The sequence below is a fragment of the Verruconis gallopava genome (assembly GCF_000836295.1).
Source record: "Verruconis gallopava strain CBS 43764 unplaced genomic scaffold supercont1.3, whole genome shotgun sequence".
NCBI lineage: Eukaryota > Fungi > Ascomycota > Dothideomycetes > Venturiales > Sympoventuriaceae > Verruconis > Verruconis gallopava.
Genome location: NW_015622139.1, coordinates 848,430 through 872,834, shown reverse-complemented (window position 1 = coordinate 872,834; position 24,405 = coordinate 848,430). Strand labels below are relative to the sequence as shown.

The following is a 24,405-nucleotide window of genomic DNA, read 5'->3' as shown; positions in this document are numbered from 1 at the left end:
GACAAATGCAAGATTCAATCTATCTTCTGATTCGCCAAGTTTGTTGATTAGCCAAAAGAATGTTCTGAGATAAAACTGCTTTGAATTAAGTGACGGCTTTTCAACGTGACGGAATTCTTAACGGGTGGCAGATACCCCTGTGTCACTAGGAAGTCCCTCCTCATCGCCTGGCTCTCGATATGTTCCTGCTTGCTTTGTAGCACCCCGAGTGCGACTCCCGATAATGTTAGTTTCGTCGATAGCACTCTTGTCATCGGCATCTACAGGTCAAATAAGTCTGGACTCTGCCGAAACCCGGAATAGCATACCTAATTGCTCGTCACTATCAGCTTGGGGATCAATGTCACCCTCGTGAATCCCTGTAGCCTGCTCGGCTTTATCGTCTGCATCAACAGGTATTTCGCTCTGTCCGGGGCGGCTTTTATAGTCATTCTCGTAAAAACCATCACCTGCTGGTGTGTTGTGAACAGACATTATGTAGCCTAATTTTCCAATATGTTGCGATATTATTCTTTTGAATATGTGAGCAAGGATTTCAGATGGATGATTGTAATTTGAGGATTCTAAAGACGATATTTATGCACTAGCCAACATCCAGCTAAACTCATTGTCACATCAGATTCACGACCTGCGAAGAGGTGGTCACGTCAAGACTACCTCATTGTGCACGATGAAAGCGTTGAAACATTCGGTAAAGACAGGTCCTAGTACGGTGAAGCTAGGAGTATCGAAATGTCCTGATGCTAACGTAAGGTCACTAGATCTACTACTGGCTCCACGTATTGTCTCTCACAAGCGATCTGCACACTTTTGATCCGTAAGCACAACATATCACCGTTAACGGAGTTACTTCCTCAACGAATATGGCTGAATCTAGACGAGGGCACTCTCATCCCAGGGTCATAGAACATTCCGAAGGAGAATGGTGTGCTCCTCGATATCCGTAGCAAACGTCAGGACATGGACCGGGATGAATGGATCTTTGTCAGGGAGCCTCAGGGCAGCATCCAGATCGAAGAAAATGAATCGCGAATCGAGAGATTGCGGGGTTCTGGGATCGATATCGGATATTCCCATGGCCAAGGATGAGGATGGGGCTCCGGGGCAGGGTAGAGTCGTGATGTAAAGGCGGTCCTGGTGAGCCCTGGGACGGATGAAGTCATCTGCGCCAAAACGAGGCTGAATCAAACGCCGTTCAGGTTCCAGAAAAATGATCCATCATCTGACCGATTCCGCGATGGCGTCGCGTGCCGCTTGAGAACCGGCGTGCGCGTCAAAAGCCAGGAAGGGCGGTGACCATTTGGAACGATGTGGGTGGGTAGAGGGGGGAACCATTTACTACAACTGTTCAAAACGTTTGACGTAAACACGTGACCACTTGGTGTTTTTGATGACGTTTCACTGCTTTGATCATCATGCACTGTAGTCTGAACTTTTGCGTGTTTTACGTGCATACATTTTGTGCTACGTTAGATGCATGGACGAACGCTTCCACGACCCTCTAGCTGACTTCACAGGAACAAACTTCCACGGCCTCTGCAACGTGGTCCAAAAGACTGGAATGGGTTGCAATTTTAGACTTCGCAAAACGGTCGTATTCAAAATTTTCAGAAAGTTACCGAGCAAGAGGTTTTCGGTATTACGAGCATCATAAATTGATGGCTAAATTTTTTTTCTCATTATGAAGCTGCTTCCGACTTGATGTTGTATTCCTTGTTTCTCATCATGATTAAATTGAGCGCGACTGTTCATGTATCTACAGCGATACGAGAAGCATTCATGACCCGGAGAATGTTGTGTGCGTGTAGAGATGGCAAAAAAAAAAAAAAACTCTTGAAACCAGAAAAGCAAAAACGCCTTGTCCGTGAGGGGGTATCATCTATGCGAGCAATCCCAAAGTCAAACCAAACCGAGCTAAATCAAAACCAACCGCAAATTAAACGACACCAAAACACCTATCCCAATTGTATGAGCTGCAACGGCAGCATTCAAGCGCCATCCTTTGCCTTCCTCTTTGTCCTAACCGACAGGCTTCGAATCAATGCTCTTAAACCACCAGGGAAGACAGCCAACGTGTCGACGCTCCACTTACTTCGCAACTCACCAGCACCAGCAGAACCAAGAAGTTCGTTTCTGGCGAGGACGTCGAACCGGTTGCGGCGTTCTCGATCTCGTTGGTTTTGTCGTTCGCGGATAGCGCTGTCAGAGACTAAGTAAATTTCATGTTCGACAGAAAAACGCGGCGACATGTTTACGTGACGTATGTGAAGGATGGAGAGGAGATCCTGATCTATGAAAGTGCAGGATGACGGCGAATTTGGGTACGCAGGAGACGTTCCTCTTGTGCGCGCAGGTTCTGACTGAAGAGAACGACTGCGGGATCTACTTACATAAGTGTGAGGCGGATCTACGCATGTGTATGTTGGGCCCCAGGACACGCGAGTTTGCCTTCTAGGATACGACGACCGATTGGAGTGCGATGCTCGATTAGGATGAGACGTTCGATTGGAATGCGACGTCCGACCGGGATACGAGTTACGCGTCGGTTGAACCGTTCTCAAAGATTGTGGCTGTTCCAAGCTGGGCCTTCCGGATCCGACAAGAGTAGGTGACGTCGGCGAGTATGTAGTCTCTGATCCTACTAGCGTCGATGATACGCCAGATTTACCCGTTCTAGCTGAGTCCGTGTGGTGTAATGGCGCCCTAATTTCCTGGTAATAGCCGGACGGGTAACCATAAAGGTAGGGGTTCGGATTGAACTGATACTGATAAGGATCATAATGAGTGTTAGTTATTGTATCCTGCGGATAATATGATGTAGTGTTGTTGACGCGCGCCCTGGCCTCGGCCAGGAAATGCTCGTACGAAGGTATTTCAGGCGTGTCTGTCCGTGGAATGGTGTAGTAATATCCTCCGCTGTGTCTCCTGGCATGACGGCGCTGCGCCGTCTTCAGCGCTTCCCTGCTGGCTTCTAGGATTTTGGCGGACTCATCGGCCGTGTACAATCTGGTACCTGCAGTAGCCGCATCGGAGGAGCGTCGATGAGATCGTCTCCGGGTCTGGTGAGGGTTGTTGCCGCCGTGGTAGTATGCGGCACCATGGCTAGGCATAGCTGTGGCAACGGGAGATGAGCAAAGAAGCGAGCTACGTGGTAGTTGAAGATTGGCTCCGGGAACCTACCTTGCAGGAGCGGCGGCAGCTATGCCTTGCTTATATTTCGGCCTTAGAAAGTTTTGGTGTGAAAGGGTTTGGATCAGGCGCGCTCGTCATGCAGAGAATGGGTTTCGTAGGGTGACGAGCGCATTAGTACTCAGCACCACGATGGGCCCAGCCGTGAATGCTAACAGGCACTGTTTCGTGGACATACCTTCCGCGAAGGTTTCTGGGGCCCGCCTAAACCGGCAAACATGGGGCGTTCGCAAGTAATAGTTCCTGGAAATCCTGTCGAGCTATCGATAGTGCGGCATTCAGCTAGCCTACGCAAGGTGCACGATGGGAGAGGAACACCAGAAAGCTGGGGTATGGATGCAAGATTGCGTCCGAGGCTGAGTCTGCTGACCTTGGATCGCATCATCTCAGCAGAGCGGGTGAGCGTGCCCAGTGACAGAACGGACAAGGGCCGTGTTAAGATAAGATCATGCTAGGAATAGAACAATTGAGTGGAGGGGCACGGCGGGCGCGGTAAGCCTTTGGGACGTGAATCACTGCCTGACGGGAGGGCAAACGAGGCGTGTCCGACTCCTGGATCGCAAGCCTTCGATAGAATGGCGTTGCGGATCAGGCCTATCCACTTCGCAGAGGGCCGCTGGAGCCTTAGAAGAGGTGGTGTGCGAAGGTGAAGCTAATGCATGGGACGAGGTTTGCTTGGGTGAGACGGGCAGCATCATTGGAGCGCAAAGGACTGCGCTGGGTCACCTGGCCGGCGGCGTGCCTTGCCCACATCGTCTGTCCAGGCGGGCCGGGCCTCCGCATTCGCATTCGCATTGCAGTGACTTTCAATGTACCTGGCACGGGCGACGGCGTGGCCGGAGAACTGCTGCCCTGTTCGCGTCGCGCTGTGTCTCGAAAATCATGGAAGCGGGGCCGAGTGGCCCGTCGTTATTCTGGGAAGAAGGCCGCTGTCGATCAGAGTTTGCGGCGTTTCCTGGCCGCAAGTACCACCGACACGCCCGCCAATTCAAGCTCTGGAGGCCCACGGCACGCCGCGTCGGTCGGCGCAGCGCGGCGACGAACGGGTCGACGACGGATCCCGCAACGGCGTGGCTCGCCCGCGCCGCGAAAGAGCACGCGTCGACCGGGCGCTGATGCTCCTGCTGAGCGATCAAGAACGATGCGCCGGTGTCGACGCGCGTGGATGAATGTTCAAGCGCATCGCCCAGCCAGAGCAAGGCCACGCGCGCTTGGGCCAATGGGGGCGGTTCCGTTTCCGCCTCTGCGAGAGCCGAATTCTCCAGCCGACGCTCCTCGTCCTCGACGCCGGCTAACAGTTTATGAGCTGGTCTCCGCTGGCCGACAGTGGTAAATAGGAATCATGCCTGGCTCTCTGAGCACCGTCTGCTTTGCATACCGTTCATCGACATCGCTTGCTGACCAGCGCTGACCTTGCCCTCCGACCTCGTCGTAGCCCTCTCGTCCCTGCTTCCGTTTCTCGTCCGAGCGCAGCACGTCCAGCGACATGGCGGGATTCATACAAAAGGGCCTGAAGAACATCCTCACCAAGCATCCTAATGACATTGTGATACTCTCGTCGCTCAGAACGCCCGTGACGCGCGCGAAGAAGGGTGGCTTCAAAGATGCCCACGACCACGAAATGCTCGCTGCCGTTCTCAAAGCCATCCGCGAGCGACATCCCAACCTTGACCCTGCCAAGGTAGAAGACATACAGATCGGCACCGTGCTGTCAGAGCTCGGAGGCTCAAAAGCAGGACGTATGGCCGCTCTCCATGTTGGTTGGCCCGAGACGACGACCTTCCAGACGGTGAACAGAGCTTGCTCGAGCGGACTGGCGGCGATCACGGGGATTGCGCACAGTATTGCCGTCGGCCAGATAAGCGTGGGCATTGGAGGTGGTATGGAGAGCATGACGAAGAACTATGGCTCGAGAGCTATCCCGACAGCGCTGTGGGAGGATCTGAGACATTCGCCGGTCAAGGATGCGAGGGACTGTATCATGAGCATGGGTCTGACAGCGGAAAATGTGGCGGAGAGATATGGCGTGAGTAGAAGAGAGCAGGACGAATTTGCTGTGAGTAGTCACACCAAGGCTGCAAAGGCGCAAAGCGATGGACTGTTTGCCGAGGAGATAGTGGAGGTCAAGACAAGGTGGAGGCCCAACCCTGAGGTGCCCGAGGCCACGGAAGAGATCACTGTCAGCAAGGACGACGGGGTCAGACCGGGAAGCAACGTGGAGAAGCTGTCGACGATGAAGCCTGCGTTCAAGGCGGATGGCACCGCGACCGCCGGAAACAGCAGCCAGGTCTCCGATGGTGCAGCGGCGGCACTTATGATGCGCCGAAGCACTGCGCAAGAACTCGGTCTGACCAACGAGATTATTGGAAAGTGGGCGGGGACGACTGTTGTGGGCTGCAAGCCGGACGAGATGGGGATCGGCCCTGCTCTTGCAATCCCGAAGCTGCTGGACTACACTGGGATCCAAAAGGAGGACGTAGGTATTTGGGAGATTAACGAGGCGTTTGCAAGCCAGGCTGTGTACTGCGTCAGGGAATTGGGCATCGATCCAGGCAAAGTTAACCCCAAGGGCGGTGCGATTGCTCTTGGACATCCCCTTGGAGCCACTGGTGCAAGGCAACTCGCGACACTCTTGCCAGAGCTAAAGAGGCAAGGAGAAGAGGTTGGCGTCGTCAGCATGTGCATTGGCACCGGTAAGCATTCCAACAAAAATCCATTTTATTCTGCCAATGACTAACGCCTCGCGCAGGTATGGGCATGGCCAGTTTGTTTGTGCGCGAGTGAAAAGAAAAAAGTTTTTGTCGTAATACATGATACCTCCAGCAGCATTTGCAGAGCATTGAGAAAAAGAATAAGGCGGCCTTCTCCATAGATACCTCAATAGGAGGCAAAAAACTGAATCTCAAAATCCCACAACGTGCATCGTGCCACATTTCTGCCCTGTGCTCCCATAAGATGCATGTACGTCCGCAAGCCATTCCCGGCAATTGACAGTCCTCTATTGATACAAACCGCGTAAACGCCGATTCCAAAAAACGCTCAGGCAAAAAGCAGGATCGGAATGATTCCACTCGTCGTGCAGTCCTTCTACACGGGTAGCTCGCTTCCCCTTCTCGTGCCACTGATTGTCTCCAGCGCTTTTGCAATATACGGGCCCACGACGGGGATGTTGTACGCAAAGCCAGCGATCGTCGCGAAGAAGTCGCCGAACAGGACGAAGATGCCGTAGAGCTCGACGCAAAAGCCAATCAAGGGCCAGCGCATGAGAATCATGAAGATGCCGAGGGCAAAGGCGGCGGTTCCCTTGAGCTTCTGGCGACGCGCGAAGAAGGCCAGTGTCTTCTGCATGCCGATGATGAGGGTCAGGCCGATGAGGAAGAGGATGTTGCCCATGGCCAGCATTGCGCGGTCGAAGAAGAGCATGACGCCGCCGAGAAGGAAGAACCCGCCTCCGGAGCAGAAGGCGACACCTATTTCTGCACACGACGGGTCAGCATGTGCCCCTTGAAGGATGTGAGCCGATGTTGAGACGTACTCTGCATGTCGGTAAGCCACATGGAAGGCATCGTGGTAACGCTGGCGAACGCTGTTCTGCGCGCCGGAAGGAGTTTTTCTGTGGTTTGAATGGAGCACCGTAGGGTGAGCGATCGCAAAGCCTGGAAACCGAAGCGGCGAAGCTAGAAAGGGACGTTAAGGTGAGATTGTTGGGAGCACCAACGAGTTTCTCCTGTTGCCAGAATTCTGGCCTCTCTGCGCTCTCTCTCCTTCTCTCTCTCTTTCTCTCCCAAAAACTGTCCACCGGCAGGGATGCACGAATTAGTGTCCCTGCGTCGTGTGTCTCGCTGGCCCACTCGGCTGTGGACTCTTCCACGACTCCGTTCGCCTGCCTTTCTGATCGCTGTGCGCCCCAAGCGTTTTCAACGTTCGAATTTCGAGATTGTGAAGATGCTGAGATCTGTTTGCGATTCTCCCCGATTCAAGACACGTTTCAGCGAAAGGGCCTCCAAAACATGCTCCCACAAAATGGCCACGTACCATGTACTTGGATCCCAACGTCCCCGACGGCTTCCGATAGGAGCAAGACTGTGAGTTAGGCAGGGCAACAATGTGCCTCCAGTTCGAAGCACGCAGATACGAAAAGCGTCCGAGAAAAGATCTGGGTGCGACCTCAGACAGAGCGTGAGCGAAAGATAGTCTGGAACTTCCAGTGCATGTGAAGGATTTGTGTGAATCCTGCTCGTCTTCTCAAGCCGCTGTCCAGCTTTTAAATGTCCAGAACCGTCCAATGCCATCATGGTCATCAATGCGAAACTCGCCGCGGCAGCAGCACACATCTCGTGCTTGCAACTGATTCTCTTCTTCTCTTCCACAGAGTCTCGGTATCCGTCTTCTAGGCGAAGAGTAAGACCTACGGGAAGATCACGATTAAGCCGGAGCGCCTTTTTGAGCATGTATCGAGAGGTGCATGTGGGTGGAAAGCGCTTGACTTTGATGGTCTGACATTTGCCATCCTCAAGGCAAGGATAGCAGTCAAGTACTATTTTCTTTTGAATGATGCTTTTTTTACTTCCTTACACGACGCTCCATTCTTTCTCTTCCCAGCCAATGACGACCATCGTTACCCATCTATCCAATCCTGCAGCTATACAAGTAATGAACGCCTTACATCTCGATTGCCGTCGTCATTCCTGGTCTCGCAATAATCCCGCTACGAAGAAATCTGTTATTGCATGGCGGAAATGTCTTGAATGTAAAAGTCCTGCGAGATTCGCTGCATCAGCATTCCTAGATGAGGCTGGCCTCGGGATTGGTTTGACATTTTCCTCAAAGATAATGATTGCTCCTTAATCTGCTTGTTCAATGGGCAGATAAGACCCATCAAATAGAATACTCAGCCAGTGAAAGCTTTAGCCATTGGCCGTCCGGGTAAGGACTCGTACAGAAAACGGACGACTAACCTAGTTGGAGAAAAGTTAGACATTGTAATAAGCACAACAACGATCGTGGTGAGTTTCGCGGGTATCGCATTGTCCGGTAGGGCAGTAGATCTTCCTAACACCAACTTAGTGAACAATCGATGCTTTTTACGTGCTTTTACCATGTCATATGTTATGCCTGCCCCGAGACTGCTAGCGTTGAAGAGATCAGCTCCGGTCTGATCCTAGGGAACTGTGGATCCTGTGGCGTATAGACGTCTAAGAAAAAACACCCAGTACGAGATAGTCTTGGACTTGACCCGTCTAGCACGATCAACAGAATCAAAGCGGGTGTGTGTTAGTGAAAAGAGTAGTATAGGAAAGGACTGCCAGGCGGAGAACGTTGATCTAACATGTTCAGTGTACGATGTAAGCAGTAACGAAAGAGCTGAGTTGCTATTGCCCACATTATTTTGCAATCCACTCAGAACATTTGCTTTATTTTTTCAGACCGGCTGCTGTTCTCTCACTACAAGCCTACCATCATATATTTTCGCATTGATGTGTTGCCAGTATTGATAGCTACTCATCCTACTCAGTAGATTTCGTCTGCGCTCACGAGAAAGTAAGCATCAATTATCTGATATTTTTATCATCTAGCTGACATTTATTTCAACAGCCACAGTACTACCACCATATGCTAAGAATAAAATTGCGATGACAGCAGAACGACCGGGCAAGAGAGCTTGTGTTGCCTCAATAGATACTAAAGACAGTCCGTTGCGTCTGAAATGCGTGAATTCCGGCAGGGCTATCACCGTACGTTCACCACGAAGCTCAATCAAATCCGTGCATGGCAAGATAGGGGCTATTGAAGAGATATATAGCAACATTTCTATCCGGAAGTCCGAACAGATCGTCTTCGAGGAGGAGGGTATCCCAAGCCGTCCGTTCTCATTTGAAATGCACAATGCGTACGGTGGGAACCAACGGTGCCCAGCAACACCAAAAACCAGCACATTCGTTGAGAGAATTGCTTCTGGAGAGGCATCCCTGAACAAGGGCTTAAGCGTCATGGATGTAACTAGAAATGGATCTCTCAGTAAGAGATGACTTTGATCTTAAAATATTATTCTTGAATCATGCTGATGCACCACAGCGACATCTGTTCTTCCATTACCCCGAAAATGGCAACCACCAGTGTCCTCGTCACCTTCGTCTATGCCAAATACCAAGAAAAAGACTGATGACTCCCGAAAAACGAATAATTTTGACAAATTTGATCGGACAGATAAGCCTCACCGTTGTCCAGACTGTGGAAGGAGGAAGAAATCACGCATTGTGAAGCTCCTCCTTAGGGTTGTCAAGATGACAAGGAAACCCGACACTTGCTGAGTAAACAAGGATCAAGTTCATGGACACAAGAATCATACACTCCTGGCTTTTACTTTCGCTGGAGCTCAACAATGGCATTCATTATCAGATCGTTTGCGATCTCTTTGTTGAGAGTACTGGGCGCTCGTTCAAATGTTTGTGGAATGGAAGACCGATCACTAAACACAACGAATAAAAGTTCCAAGAGTTATTCGATTCACTGAATTGAAGAACATCCACTAGGAATGATGACTTCCACGCTTTGTTGATCAACATTTGGTTGCTATAGCACATGTTGCGAGAGTCGCAGGCTGCCATCCAAAACAGCAACCGTTCGATCAGATTCACAATGGATCCGCACGATTCCGTTATAAACCGATTATCGCCCAAGGCTTTCAAAATTCTAGTGCTTTCCCTGACTTGCATATGAACGGTTAACGTGGGTTTACAACTACATACGCAGCAAATTAATTGCTCTGACGACTGTCAACAGTGAATCAGTACATGTCAATGTCACGAAACGTTGATTATTGGATCTTAGGCCAATAAGTATTAGAAGAAGGAAAAAAGAAAGTAGACAGAACACGGAGATTGCGGTTTACCAAAGACCATTTGCAATACGCCACAAAATGCAACGAAAGCCAAATGAGAAAACCGAGACCGAGACTGCTGAGGTGATGGCTGAAAACGATCAAGTGAACCATGATCCGACAGCAACGCCGATCGAAGGCACATCGCGAGTACTCGGCTTGATTGCAGAAGCACTAAGGCCCGAGCACATTATTTGGCCCATGATAACACACGAGGACACACCCGACAGCCGCGCCCACAACGACCGCATGCGACAGCTTTGGAACGAGCGCGGGAACGAAACGTCACCGGGAATCTGTATATGTCAAGTCTCAGGCCCGGCACGATCCGACAGCCGGTTCTTCATGCACGGCCAACTGTGCCGTGAGCACGCTGTTGTGTGGTATCATTTTTTCCATTGCGTACGAGCCCAGTCCGAGGACTACCGCGTTGTGATGCAGCAGCTAGGCTGGTGCGAATGCCAGGCTTGTCTCTTCTACGCGCGGAAATTCGACGACCATCTTTCCGGCGTGGTCAGACTTGGTCCATTTGATTCGCCATTCGGTAGGAGGAGGATGCCAGGCGCGGAAGACCTGCTCCCTCGACGAAGACGCCGTGGCAGAACCAAGATGTGGCAACGATGAGGCCAATGATTTGTGTAGTCTCAGAAAGCGGATTGGGAGTGATAGAAGAGGTTTGTTGACGTAGTAGCGAGCCGTGAACAGGCAGTCTTCATGTGATCACTACTGAACTGCAAGACAAGAAAAAGAAATTAGCAAAAAAAAAAAAAAAAAAAAATCAGCAATGTGGGCAATACACTGGAGCGTGCCAAAAAACATAATGTTCTTTTATTTTTCCCTTCCCTTCTACCCGTGGTTAATGCATTTTCGCTCTCTATTCTATGACATGTAACGACGTCTATCCTTTGACCATCAGCTTCCAGCCTTTAAACGCAATTCGGCTCGCAAGCAGCAACAGCCCTCCAGCAATCGTGACGACGCCACCAAATATCCAAACCGCGTTGAACCCGGACTTACGTAGGATGGCTCCTTGAATCGGCGGGCCAATAAGCATGCCAATGCTGACGACCGCGAAGCACATCCCCAAGCGCGTTCCTATCAGGCCTCGGTTCTTGGTCATGTAGACAACAACGGTTGGTGGCAACGATACGTATGTGCCGGAGAAGAATCCGAACAGCAGCACGAGCACGATCAGTGCCGCGGAGCTGTTTGCGGGGATCAACAATGCAATTACTACGCCCGACATTATAGCCGCGGGGGTCAGGCAATTAAGTGGACCGATTTTGTCGGCCACGAGATTGGGTACTGTTCGACCAAAAGCGCTGGCAGCGTTCAGCATGCTCAGCAAATAGAAGGCCAGGTTCCGATCCATCAATCCCTTCGCGATGGCGTAGGACTGCACGTAGAAGAATAGACTGTACAGTCCAAGGAAGCCGACAAAACTTCCGGTCACGAAGAGGACGTACTCAGGTTGGCGTAGTGCGCTCCAATCTACGAGCGGTCGCTTCGCGGCCGGTAAGACGCGGACCTTCATCGCCAACAGAGGGACTGAAAGTGTGGCCAGACACAGAAAACCGATAATGCGCACAGCCCAGGGGAAGCCGACCTGCGGGATGAGCTTGTTTAGCATCACCGGATAGAGTACACCGCCTGCTGACCGTTAGCCTTCATAGGAATTGATCAATCAATCTAAGCTCTTCCTTGCACGTACCTAGCGAACTCCCAGCTGCAGCGATGCCAGTCGCAATGGCCAGCTTTGTCGTGAAGTAGGTGCTGATGATAGCCACGCCGGGCACGAAGATCAGCCCAGCACCGCCGCCGATGCAGAATGCCTGGGCGAGAAGGACTTGATAGTACTCCTTGCAGAGACTAAGCATCATGTGGCCGAAGACTATGAAGAAGCTACCACTCCAAAGCAGCTCTCGAAAGTAGCCAGCGTCGTACACAGGACCGGTCACCGCACCGACCATCATAAGCAAGAAGGCCTGGATGGATCCGATCCACGAAATCGCGCTCGGGCTCTCTCTTTTCAAGATGTCGAGCTGGTAGTACGTTTGGTACACTCCGTAGGTGTTGATTATGCCCCACGAGTTGTAGAAGATGAAGAAGCTCCCCATGACCTGCATCCAGGCGCGGAAGCCGCCATTAGGTATACTGGCCAAGTTGTTGACGCTTATCCTGGTCGTCTTCTTTTCCACAGGTGCTGCCGTCGCCGCCTCCGCGTCGTTTCCTTGCAATGCGTCCGGGTCTGAATCTTCCCGATATTCACAATCTTGCGAGGTCTCCTCCACCTCTTCTATCTTGTCGCCATAATCGTCGTCTTTGGAGGCCGTTCGCAAGGACGGTTGCTCCTGGGTTGCTAAGGCCGTCTCCGTGTGTTTCTCCTCATTCCCAAGCGTTGACGCATCATAGCCAGTCATGGAGGCAAGTGGCAGCGACGCGGAACAGGGCCGCGCTAATAAAATCACGGGAATAGGGCAATGGGCGGACTCAGATCTCGGAAGGACAACGGATACCCGACGATACGCAGCCTCCAGGACTGAGGGTTAAATATACAAAGGAAGGACAATGTAAAGCGCGAGAGAGTGATCACTAAAATAAAACCGACCGCCTGAAATCAATCGCACTTCCTGCACCCCAAATTGTACTACTCCTGTACCCCATCTCCACTAAAAAGGCTGCCAGGTCTACACCAGATGGTGCCGTTTGCCGAGCTGGCGGAATTAGCTACTCGGATATAGGCCACAAGTAGGAGAGCGCAAGGTGCAGGCTGTGGGTCATCTTACGGCATGGGCTTGTCGTCTACCACTCAAATGCCACATCGACCCCCATCGTCCCGTTCCAGCGCCGTCTGCGATTGGCTTGGTGTCCGCGGACTAGGTAGGGATTGGCATCCGCCATCTCGCTCTTTACAAAGACGCGAAGTGGGCACGAAAGGGAGGGAAAAAAAGAAGCTTGCGTGTGTTCGCCGGTAAACGAAGCACTGCCCTTGTCCGCACCTGTTCAGCACTTTCAACCTGAAGACCGCCCGCCGAAGCCCAGAAGGTCGGCGCCGAAAATTCGTCGATTACCGTTGGCCGCTGGGCAAGGCCGCTGTGACAAGAAAGCTTAGCAACGTCATGTGCATCGTGCTGCTCCCCTAGCATTGTCCACTTCGGGTAATACAATGGGCTGGCCATTCGGGTGCCATCTCCACGACAGCATGCAAGATATGATAACCACATGTCCGGCTCGCCGGCTTTGAGTCACTTCGACACGCCGCCATGAGCCGTCGCTTAGAACCTCCTTCGACTGACAAAAGCTGGCGAGACGTGCGAAATGCGTGCACCAGACCACAACGCTGTTCTCATAATCAGCCTCGTGAAGACTAATCGATCTTGGACAGCTCCCTTCGCCTCAAACTGTAAGCTATGATGGAATGAGCGCTTTTGACGGTTGCCCTATTCATTATTCAGCATTCCAACCTTTCGTGGTGCGATTACCCGCCGTGCGTGTTCGAATGGGCCTCAAAATAGATCTCAGCCTAGCACACGTGGATCGCAATATCACCTCTGCACTTTGTTTCAGTATTTCTGAAGCTGGGCCCCAAGTGTGTGGATGCTGTTAGTTCGCCAACCGTCAATCTTTCAGGCGAAGTGCGGCGATCTAGCGTGAAAAGGAGCCGATTCCCGGCATAACCGCCACACACGATTGTTGCGCAGCCATAGGAAGAACGGCAAGCAAGAATACAACTTTCTTCTTGTCGAGAGAAAGGAAATTCCATGCGGTGATGGCCATTCCATGCTCGCTGACAAACTCATGGCGCACGTAGTATCCGATGTGCGGTATACCACTAGACGTTAAACCTTGGACAACAAGTCCTCACGATTACTGCGTTCATGTTGAGTATGGTGAATGAAATCGTTATTTTTGTTCAACTCTACCCATCACTCATGCATATTCCTGTTCATTTCGCCAGTCCCATATCCCTTTTTGGTGTGCCCGAGAAACCGTCGTCCGAAGTAAGGACTGGTATGCTTGCGAACCACAAATGCTAACTTAGTCGTAGAATCGCCTACGCAATAACTCCATACATGCCTCCGATCGTACCGTATGCAAAATTGCTACATTAGTAGGGCTCTTGATTTGCTTTTGTGGTGTTACCCAACTTCTTAGCCGAAGTTGCCCGATCTTACTACCCCTCATCTGAAGCCGGGGAATCGCGGCCGAGTATCAGAACAACCGTTCCACATCCGCGCGAATGGCGTACAGGCACACCGGACTACCTGTACTTTAGTCATGGCCTGATTGCACTATATTTTACAGCACAGAGCGGCATCGCCTGCGCTATGAATATCGTCATGAACATAATGCTATTCCGGCATAAAAGGAAAGATATTCATTCCGTCGAAGTGGTTTTGGGGTTGACGACTCGTGCGCGGGCTAGCTGATAGCCTGGGAATATTTGAACCCTTCTTACTTGTTCCTGCCACTTGGTAGCATCCCACTGTTTCTTCCCATCTTTGATTCGTTTCGCGTGGAGAACCTTCTTGCGGCGATTCTCACGCTCTTCAACGATAGCTTCAGCAATGTGGACACTCTGATTACCAAATCGTTGATAAAAGATTGGGTGCTCCAGCACAAATTTGAGAGCAGCATATGGCAGGGACAGCAAGATACTGGAGATGAAAGATGTGAGAAAGTCAGGCCGGCCTGTGTCTGTCACCGACATTTGTCCGAATTGTATTAAGCTGAGACGAGGATCGGCCTGCGATGGACGGGTTTCAACGACCGCAGGTAGTCTCGGGAGTTCACGTAACTGCGCCGCTGCGGGGTCAAAGTGGAAGTTAATTGGAAGAGCCATCACAACCCACTGCAGAGAGCTGTCGAGCAATTGTCCGGCCGCATCTCCGAGCGTGGGTTCTTGCTGAGAGATGGTCGGACCATCTACAGTCTCCACATGCTCAGCAAAGGCGCGCCACCAGTGATTTAGACCACCATCAAGCGCGAAGGATAGACAGGTGGGAACGGTATCCCACCGTTGAAGCAGCCTAGCACAACCAAGACCAGCACCAACAACCTCAGGTATATCTAGAAAATACCCACCGGCGACGTAATCGAGAATGCGCGACATTGTACCTGGGACAAAGTCAGAACCTTCATATGAATTTTTTAGGCACGAGGGACGTCGTAATTAAAGGAAGTGAAAATGCTGAGTATAACTGCACCAAACCATACTCTTTCTTTTCGGCGCCAAAAAAAAAAATCGAAGGAGCATGTCTCTCAGAAAACACTTACGGGCAGCTGGTGAATTCGGGTCAATGTCCATTGGTGCCTGATTCATCTCATGGATGAATTCATCTGGGGTAAGCACGGGGGCACCGTAAAGGTATTTAAGCGCCTGTACAAAACCAAATTCTGTCAAGAACCTATTGGGGGGTTCAATGCGTATGGTACGATCTGGTTCCACAAGTTTATCGATGTACTGCCGCAAAGTTGAAGACCTACACAAGATGAGCGTATGTGCGGATATGTGCCGAGTACCAGCCGAAAATCTCGAAATATCAAGCCTCACGTCGGAAAGCGCAGGCTTGTCGAAGTGAGAGAGTAGATGGTCTTGCAGGGCAAGAGCTGAAGGAACTTTCTGATCATGGAATGTCGCTGGAGTCTGTGGCATCATGGATGACTGAATGTCGCCGTTCATTGTCCGTTCCACTGATGAATTGCGAGACGGTGTTCGTGACACGTCAATGTTTCTGTCGATCGGCTGAAAGTTGGCTTCTGGGTTTAAAGACGTCGGTCGCGCAGCCATTGGGGGAGGATACAGAGGCCCGTGAAAACCGTTGGCTTGTGTGTGTGGCTGAAAGAACGGTAGTCGAATTGTAGACAGATCGCCAGAAATAGGCGTTGACGAGGGCTCAGATGAAGGGTGAAATTCTGGCGGCAGTTCGTGGAGAATTCGTAGGGACCTAGTGTGCGGCTTTGATGCCATTGTCTCCTTGTCGTTATGCGCCCATTCACGATCTTTTACGTTCGAAGCAGCTGCACCGTTTGTGTTCTCACTCTCCACTGGGACGTTGGTCTGCGAAGTAATGTACGAGTTCAAAGGCGGCATCGATACAGGATGGCCATTTTTGCCTAAACCCAATCAGATGACATTCCTCCTCATAATATTAGGAGCCAAAAGACCACAAACTTACCACTTGGTTGCTCGATTAGCAGATTTGTCTTCTCACGCAGCACCATTCCCTCCTCCTGTGCCGTGGCCGCGCTTCCATTTGCCTTGTGACCTGATGAAGGGAGCGACTCAGGGGTCATTGACCGTTCGAAATTGGCTTTGCTCGTGTTCGTCCCATCTTCACTTGCAGTTTCTGACTTTTCAATCTTCGGAGGCATGGGATTCTCATGTCTAATCGGCTGATTCTCCGGACGACTCTTCCGCTGAGCCCTCGGAAACTGCAGTGGTATCGCCACAACCGGGCGTCGCTGTAAATCAGCCAGTGTGGTGCCATTTAGAGGAGCCATGGTAAATGTATGAGTAATAGAAGAAAAGCCTAGTTTTTAGCTGTCCTGCGGCCCCAAGATAAATTGCGCTGCGCTAAACCCGTCGCAAGATATCTTGAGGCGCACTCGGAATCTGAGACAAGAAGGAGTGAACTGAGAGTGAGGAGGAAGAAAGGAAGCGGAGTCGTTGTCTTGGGCTCGCGGAAAGTGTCTGCTCTTGGATGTGGGGATGATGCGGTGTCGGAAGTTGTGCCGCTCATCGTGCGTCTGCAGCAAGTCTCCGCCCGGATGCTGCAGCCATAATGCCTAGGCACAGGTACGGCTGCTTTTGGTACGTGATTTTCTTCAGTCTTTGTTCAGGTCATGAACAGCTCTATACATACTGGTTCTCTGTCGTAAGGGTTATCTGATGTACTGCATTGCAGTTCCATTTTTTATTTCCAGTGTAACCGCTCCAATTAGAACTACTTTTCTCCTCTCACACGCAACTTGCCAAGGACTAAAACCGGTTTCAGATGGCAATGTTGCTAGTAACTGCAATCACAGAATGCGAGGCAGATTGACCAGACGAATCAGAGCGTTATCGCTGCCGCCATTCATCATGTAATATCCTGAATTTTATAGTGCAATTGGCTACCGGCGTATGGCCGAAGGCCTATGTGGTCAGCTGCTGGAATGATGTATAATGCTCTCCAGAGATCATTGCTAGAACACGCCATACCTCGTTCCAACTCCTACGATAAACTTTGTCAGAAACTCTGCGTAGATTCTCCTCGTCTACGTCCTCATTAGCATGAAGCGGCTCAGTACCGAGATCTCTTCGCTGGAACTAGTTCGGCATATATCGTCGTGCTGTATGGTGTTCTATGTGCTATGAGCTTCAAATGAGATAAAGAACGCACCGCCGTGCCGGGCCTATATGCGGTTCAGAATCAGCAGACGCAAAGCGACCACGTTGTCATCCAAACAATTTCCGTCGACAGCTACCCAAAGCTAAAACAAAAGGACAGCGTTGGACGAGGAGCTTTTTTCTATGTAACACAAAATCGAGCTTGTTTGTAATTCACGGACGGAATTCTGCTTACGTGGAACAAGATCCTTTTTTATTCTCCGGGTAATACAACCTGATGATGTCCAGCCTTCGCGGTTTTCAATTAAGTCTACAACTCTGAAGCTGTTCAAGACAAGGTCTTGGAAATTGAGTATGGCATTCAACGTCTGAGCCGCCTCTTACAGATGCAATCAAACATTTCAAATGATTATATAATTGAGCCTTCGCCAAAATTAGACTTTCGTTCTAATGGCAAAACATTCGACGGCAGAACAATGTCTCCATTTCCAACAATACTCCGTTGTCTTCATATCTCAAGTAACATTGCATTCTTCGACGGACGCTCCAGCAACATTCATTTGGGCCGTCTTGATATGGTCGTCTCACTAAGTTGCGGCTTGCCTTTTGCGATCCCTTGAATTCTTTCTCGTAGAGCTTCTCAGGAAGGGCTATTCCAATTTCGAACTTCTTCGGCGAGATGAGCAAGCTTCGCGAACTTGATATATCTCCTAAAGTTAGTCATTGGTTTTACTAACATAACCTTCCACCTCAACGATGCTTGCGCCGCTGGGCATTCGTGTTTCATACTCTAATTTGAGCAGACATGCACCTCCCTTCTCCAGATTGACAGTCCAGTTGACTTCACCGTTCTTCTTCAGCGTGGCAGTAGCCATACCCCAAGCTGCGTTTTTTCCGTTCGTTGTTGGTACGACTTCATTTGCTCCCTCCTTCGCTGACTGTCCCGCCTTAGTAGCATCTCCCTCTTTGTTCAAGCCGCGTGGTTGCAATATCGATACGCGTAGACGTTCGTCCTGTGATACAGGGACTTGGTCGATAACCAAGAGTTCTACAGGGGTGGATTTGGTATTTGTGATCCAGATGCTGCGTTGGAATGTGTGTGCAGACTCTTTGTTGATAAAGCCTGAAGTGGTGCGATGAACGTTTGGCTTCGGGTAGCTGATTTGAATGGCTGGATCGACACCAAGTGGCAAGCTGAAGATTTGGTTTGGCGATACTCGAGGAAAATTTATATTTCCTAGGAACGACCCATCCAGAGTCACTCCTACCATGCCCTTCAAAAGTGTGACAGTGCTTGATGGATTTCGAATCTTAGCTCGCAGAAACGCGGCTGAGCGTAGCTTCGGTACTGAAACATAAGACAGCTGAATATTCACCGCAGTGAGTGACGCTATTTTGTGTCTCCTCGCGGTTGAAGATGGAACGAGCGTCCGAATCCCGGGCAGCTCATAGTTCGCTGTGAGACCATTATCCTCCCAGACAGATTCCTCGAAATCAAGGCCGTTGTCGGCTTCTCCCTCCTGGCCGTAATTTTCATCGGCCACAGTTTCATCCGCTGCGAACTCGATATATTCCCCCTTGGCTGAATTGTTGGACATCGTGTCGTCTTTAGGAGCTCCTCCGCCTCCAAAAATGCCACCGCCAAGCCTACTTCCTCGCTTCTTCAATTCTTTATCCATGCTGCTACCACCTGATGCGCCGAGGGCCCCTAAGCTAGTGTTTTGAGTCTTCTGGGCCTTAGTGATGCTTACAGATAGCCCTGAATTTATGGTAGGCGGCGGATGAGGCACGTATGTTTGAGTCTCGTAGAGATTGTTACTACCAGACACTTGCTGTGCTGGAATCGATGATCCAGATAGGCCGCCGACTTTGATCTGAGGTGGAGCAGTGTCCCAAGGAGAAAAACTACTGTTCGCAGAAGCCTTCATTTTGTAGTTAGCCTTACTTGCTTGTTGCGACAAAGCGTTCTGATATCTGTGGCCTTTGAGTTCAGAGATGCTAAGCAAGCCACCAGAGTTGTTATCCCATGATCGCCCAAGCTTTACTTGCCAGCTAGGCATAAAAGGCGCTTTATCATCAAGACCAGAGTAAGAAGTCTGGGAGGTGGATAGAATGATTTTTGCGTCCTTCCACGTCTCAGATGTGCCGTTGGTGAATTCGGCTCGATACACGATTGTTGCGGACTTTCTCACCGAGTTTATGCTCAAGTCGTAACGCGGTGTCCAAAATGCAGAGTTGGCAACGTATGAAAGTAATAATGTCACAGTCGTCTCTGGAAAAGAAACCGAGCCAGTTGATTTATCTTTGGGGTCAGTAAGAGGCAATCCGGACAGTGTGACAGAATCTAAAGAGTTCCGACGCGAGGATGAAGGCGAGTCTAAGGATGTCTCAAGGCCCAATGTAATCTTATAGTAGTCGTTTGCCCAGAACTTGCGTTTTTCTGACCTGGCTCGCTCGGCTTCCTTTCTCTTTTCTTCCTTCCGTCGGCGAACCTGCTCCTTCTGTTTTTCTTTATCTCTCTTAGTTCGTGCTTTTCGCCTTTTTTCATCTCTTCCGATTTTTGTCCTTTCGCTTTCCAGCCTAGCCTTTTGCTTCCGCAGCTTTTTCAACTCAAGCTCGGCACTTTTGTGGGAAGAAAATAGTTCTCGCCGCTCGGCTTCATACATCGACAAAGCTTCAGATACCTCCTTAGCTGAAAATTTCACTCCGCCTGTCGCACCGGTAATACCATTCGCATAAGCGTCCAAGGTGTTGCACCTTCGTTCGACGCTCTTCTGCTGCTCACTTGCAGTCTCGATTTCGAGGTCAATTTGTTTAATTTTATGTGTCAGAACTTTGACGGATTCAATTTCGTCGTCACTGTCTTCATAATCATCCTCCTCATCCTCGGATGAATTGGACTCGCTCGGATACACATCCGAAAATTGCTCATTGTTCGGTATGAGCTCCAGAGTCATGTCGGTTATCGTGGCGGATCCCTTTCCATCCACTTGAATGGAGTTCTGGTCGGCCTCGGCCGTGAGACCGAAGATCTCGATCTCATTCTGGCCTGGTCGAAGAATGACATCTCGAATTTCCCTGACAATATGGGCGCGTGCAGGGTAGAGTGTCACAGATTTCGTTGGTAGATCCTTGATCAGAAATGTCTGACGAGGTATATCTTCAGCCATTTTGCGGGGAATACAAAATCAATTCGAAAGGTTGTAGAATCTAGTAATCAGCATAGTTTGCTGTGTTCGGCGACAAAGTCGCGGTTTATATGCCCTTTGTGATTGAGGCAGACAAGAATGAGGAGATAGGCAACAGGCCAAGCCCCCAAGCCAAGCGAGAGGCTTGAGGGTGCTGGGAGCGCCCAGAATCATATTGGTGGAGGCACAGACAATAATGAATCTCTACCAGTGCTAGATCATTAGTCGGTTTTGCATGTGAGTCAAGCGCTCTCTATATGCAAAGCAAGATCTGAGAAAGGAGTCCTCCAACTAGCTGGGGTATAAAGTTAAGCAGAAGGTAATTTGCCGATTTAGGTCATTGCTATATGAGTACAGATTACGGGGCACGACGCCGGTAAAGTGTACTCTTTGAACTTTTCCCTCCTCCCTGAGGCTGAGCAATTTTCCCTTCAACTTGCAAAAGCCACTTGCAGCTAATCTAGTTAACCAATGATTAGCACTGTACCTATCACAGTCCTGGATCATTTTGGAAGCTCGTAATAATTGAACTCATCAAAATTGAACGGGCGCAGCAGCTCCATTGAAACATCGGCACCTGAGCTCCCAAGTACCGCATCGAAGTTTTCAAAAGCGGTGTCAAAGTTCAGCCAGTCTGGCGATATCGAAGGATCGAGTCCAATCGCTGCCGTTAAGTTGTTGCCTAGCGTGCCACCGCCAGAAGGCACTTCCGTCGATGTGGTTGCAATATCGACACCATCACTTGTCGAAAGAATTGGACTATTTAAAGTCGATCTTACTGTCTCGCTCTGCATATCTGCATCGGGTAGTGTAGTAACTTGTTCTTGTGCAACACTCTTCTCCCGTGCCACACTTTTCTCCCGCGTCTGATTCAGCTCACCGTCGCCCGAAGCCTTCTTCAAAGCTGCTCTGCCCAAGTCGGCCATTGTACCAGCACTCCACCAGTCTCGACGCATCTGCTCTAGTATATCACAGCATACTTGTAAATCCTTCTTGGCCCTATTACGTAGCGTCGCGATCTTGCTCTGACGAAAGACGCGGTATGCATGAGCCATGGCAAGCGAAACGGACCAAGGGGTAATGGGCAGAGGCGGGTGGTCATGACGACATTCATCTCGAAGAATCTGAATGACCCGAACTGCAGACAAGCTTTGCCGAACGAAGGATGATGTTGCCGGAATCGGTTCATTAATTGGCCGTGCCTTATGGGACATTATCGCAGCCGAGTGATAAAAAAGCTCAAGGAATGCTGTCAAGCAGTCAGTCATAGATCGAGCTATGGGAAATAATTGGAGTACGGACCGAGAATCGAAGGATTTATATCAGCACTCTTATCTCCAAGCATCTCCTCAAAGCCAGGAAACTCTTTCTCCCATCCAGTGCATGAGTCATGCCGAGGGCGGTAGTAGCTAATTATGTGATCGAGGGCTACAGTTATCTGTAAACATATTCCGAAAGGGGTATGCCTTGTCTCCTCGTGGTCCAGAGGGCTGTCGATCCGGCTATCATCGTCTGAAATGAAGACGGGCCTTGCATTCATCATTGTGTTTAATCGATCCAAACACCATAAACACCAGTAGAAATTATTGAAGTATTCGGCTCGTTCATCGTCACGTGCTCGTCCAAACTGCATGCCAATAGTATGTGCGTGGTGAATGGCTTCGGCGAGGTGAATCGAAGCAACTTCTGCTCCCTCAGTTCCCTCTACATACTGTGATAACAATGCAAGGACTTGAATTAGCACAACGCGATCACGTTCGAGTTTTGCGTTCAAAGCAGCATTAACCGACTTATAAAGTCGTTTTGCGAAATCGCGCGGCGCAAGAGGCTGGCCACCGTCCTGAAGAATGAGGTGCGGTTTTGCACGATCGTGTCTTGACGCGATGATGCAGATGGTTTGAAGCAACATTGGTGACAATAATTTACCGCTCTTCCTTCTCCCTGGTCTCGTTGCGTCGACGATTGGTAAGATTGGATGTACGTACTCAAAATAAATTTTGATAAGTGCATCGAGATGCTCCTGTGGCGGCAGGAGATCCACGTTTACCACGGCGAGATAGTTTTCCAACGCTTTCTCCTCAGCACTATCTGTGTCATTGATTCGAGAGGTAGATCGAACGTGAGTGGTTCCTGGCATCCAGTAGCCACACTCATGGTGAACTGTCTCAGCACCCGTGGTTTGATCAAGAAATAACGTCTCGGGTCTAGCCCTACCATAGAAATGCGACGGACTGACTGATCTGCTTCGAGCTTCATTGGAATTGCTCCGTCCACGCCGAATAGGACTAGCTTTGACACGAGTCTCGATCTTGATCTCCGAAGTACCTTGCGTTCTATCGCTGCCATTGCTTGCCTCAGCCTCGACTTCATCGCTGTTAAAGGTATGAGTGCATCGTTTCTTCTTATGTTACTTATCATCTCTAAAAATCATAGAGAAGGCACTCACTCGTCGTTTCTTGCAAGTTTCACAAGCTCGGTAGACTCTTTTTCGCTTCCTGAAAAGCTCGTTGTTAGCAGCGAACGTAATTATGCTCGACATCGTCGCTGTGAAGCTTCTCCAGGCCTTGCGAGATCAACCTTGAGCAGAGAGGCTTGTTTAGTCACAGCGGCCAGATCTCCTTGTGGTAGATCAATGTCCCACTATTATGCGCCACAGGTCCCTGAAGAGAATAGTGTGGTGGCTGATCATCACGCCTCAAACTTGACCATGACGTAGAAATGTCATAAAGAATCCTTATGAGCATGACTACCATTCGGAGTACATAAAGGCGCTTGCTCTAGTGAACCTCAAACTCAGTGCCGCAAATCTAAGATCACATTCGTCATGTCGTTTGTCGCAAGGTCGCAAAATCTAAGCCGCTCTCTTCGCCATGCACGTTGTCAAAGACACTTGCCACTTGCCGCCTTTGTGACACCAGCTCAACAGGCAAACCGAGGATGCGCAAGAACGCAACAAAGGCCAAATCTTGAAACATCTGGTCAGAAAATGGAGATTTCAGTCGCATCATTTCGTGCATTCTAACCGAATTTACTACAGAAGTCCACAGTTCACTCAACCACTTTATGATAATCACTCAAAAACGCCAGTTTTTTTCGAGAAGTAACTTCTATTCAGAGAAAAAACCAAAAAGTACCGAGGGTCTGAAACCGAAAATCCTCAATGAAAGACCCCCAACAGAAGAGGAGCAATCACCTGACGTAAAAAAACATAACGAGGAGTTCGAGCGTCGAGCTGAGAAAGCACATGAAGGTATATCTATCGAAGAGGCGCAGAGAGACAATGAATCTCCGAAATCTGGGTCTGGTGAGTCAATTCAGTCTACTACAATTTCTTCAGCAACAATCATAAATACCTATTGAGAAAGAAGCTGAATTAACAAAATTATAGAGGGCAAAGGACATAAGTCAGAAAGTAAATCGAAGAAATAACAATTTCAAAGAGCCACCAGGCACTGCCGAAACTTTGGCTGTATATTTTACAGGTGTTTAAATAAGGGCGAAATTTTCATGTCTTCTAGGCGTATTGAGGAGATGTACTTGCTGAAACGTACAATGATCCCAATTTATTCTGTATTCGGCTGATCGTCGGCCTAATTTGGATTCACTTATTGGAATGGTCAGAAGATATTTAACGACTGTGGTAACAAGAAACACCTAGAGCGGCACGAAATGTACTCCAGTTCGGCTTACGGTTTGCTAAAGAGAGGAATTTAAATGTTATTTTGCAGTCTGCAAATCCAATGGGAAACAATAAACCCGGAATGGAAAGCATAAATATCGTGCATTAAGATAGTTTTGTACATAAATCGAGTTTT

The 24,405-nt window shown here is 49.8% G+C and overlaps 8 protein-coding genes across 9 annotated transcripts; 1 reads left to right on the top strand and 7 right to left on the bottom strand.

The window, feature by feature from the left end:
* Positions 1-539, bottom strand: PV09_01262 (uncharacterized protein). The gene is made up of 2 exons (XM_016354119.1): positions 309-539; positions 1-260 (listed from the first exon to the last, which is right to left on the bottom strand). The coding sequence occupies exons 1-2, from the start codon at positions 472-474 to the stop codon at positions 118-120; spliced, it is 309 nt and encodes a 102-aa protein (XP_016218214.1). The 5' UTR covers positions 475-539; the 3' UTR covers positions 1-117.
* A 1,155-nt stretch (positions 540-1,694) lies between these two features.
* PV09_01261 lies at positions 1,695-3,961 on the bottom strand. 2 transcript variants are annotated; one of them, XM_016354118.1, is made up of 3 exons: positions 3,181-3,961; positions 2,391-3,112; positions 1,695-2,199 (listed from the first exon to the last, which is right to left on the bottom strand). In XM_016354118.1, the coding sequence occupies exons 2-3, from the start codon at positions 3,108-3,110 to the stop codon at positions 2,101-2,103; spliced, it is 819 nt and encodes a 272-aa protein (XP_016218213.1). In that variant the 5' UTR covers positions 3,111-3,112; positions 3,181-3,961; the 3' UTR covers positions 1,695-2,100. The 2 variants fall into 2 exon arrangements, with proteins under 2 accessions (XP_016218213.1, XP_016218212.1); XM_016354117.1 differs by having other exon boundaries at positions 2,391-3,961.
* A 373-nt stretch (positions 3,962-4,334) lies between these two features.
* On the top strand, positions 4,335-6,116 carry PV09_01260 (uncharacterized protein). Its single transcript, XM_016354116.1, has 2 exons — positions 4,335-5,882; positions 5,939-6,116. Exons 1-2 carry the CDS (start codon positions 4,676-4,678, stop codon positions 5,971-5,973), a joined length of 1,242 nt encoding a protein of 413 aa, XP_016218211.1. The 5' UTR covers positions 4,335-4,675; the 3' UTR covers positions 5,974-6,116.
* On the bottom strand, positions 5,896-7,170 carry PV09_01259 (uncharacterized protein). Its single transcript, XM_016354115.1, has 2 exons — positions 6,725-7,170; positions 5,896-6,665 (listed from the first exon to the last, which is right to left on the bottom strand). Exons 1-2 carry the CDS (start codon positions 6,753-6,755, stop codon positions 6,277-6,279), a joined length of 420 nt encoding a protein of 139 aa, XP_016218210.1. The 5' UTR covers positions 6,756-7,170; the 3' UTR covers positions 5,896-6,276.
* A 3,705-nt stretch (positions 7,171-10,875) lies between these two features.
* On the bottom strand, positions 10,876-12,700 carry PV09_01258 (uncharacterized protein). The gene is made up of 2 exons (XM_016354114.1): positions 11,781-12,700; positions 10,876-11,719 (listed from the first exon to the last, which is right to left on the bottom strand). Exons 1-2 carry the CDS (start codon positions 12,487-12,489, stop codon positions 10,968-10,970), a joined length of 1,461 nt encoding a protein of 486 aa, XP_016218209.1. The 5' UTR covers positions 12,490-12,700; the 3' UTR covers positions 10,876-10,967.
* Positions 12,701-13,938: 1,238 nt separating this feature from the next.
* PV09_01257 (uncharacterized protein) lies at positions 13,939-16,776 on the bottom strand. The gene is made up of 3 exons (XM_016354113.1): positions 16,249-16,776; positions 15,347-16,186; positions 13,939-15,187 (listed from the first exon to the last, which is right to left on the bottom strand). Exons 1-3 carry the CDS (start codon positions 16,571-16,573, stop codon positions 14,448-14,450), a joined length of 1,905 nt encoding a protein of 634 aa, XP_016218208.1. The 5' UTR covers positions 16,574-16,776; the 3' UTR covers positions 13,939-14,447.
* A 947-nt stretch (positions 16,777-17,723) lies between these two features.
* Positions 17,724-20,572, bottom strand: PV09_01256 (uncharacterized protein; the record flags this gene model as incomplete). The annotated part of the gene is made up of 1 exon (XM_016354112.1): positions 17,724-20,572. One exon carries the CDS (start codon positions 20,570-20,572, stop codon positions 18,119-18,121), a length of 2,454 nt encoding a protein of 817 aa, XP_016218207.1. The 3' UTR covers positions 17,724-18,118.
* A 521-nt stretch (positions 20,573-21,093) lies between these two features.
* On the bottom strand, positions 21,094-23,129 carry PV09_01255 (uncharacterized protein; the record flags this gene model as incomplete). Its single annotated transcript, XM_016354111.1, has 3 exons — positions 21,094-21,839; positions 21,893-22,988; positions 23,037-23,129. 3 exons carry the CDS (start codon positions 23,127-23,129, stop codon positions 21,094-21,096), a joined length of 1,935 nt encoding a protein of 644 aa, XP_016218206.1.
* Positions 23,130-24,405: the final 1,276 nt, after the last annotated feature.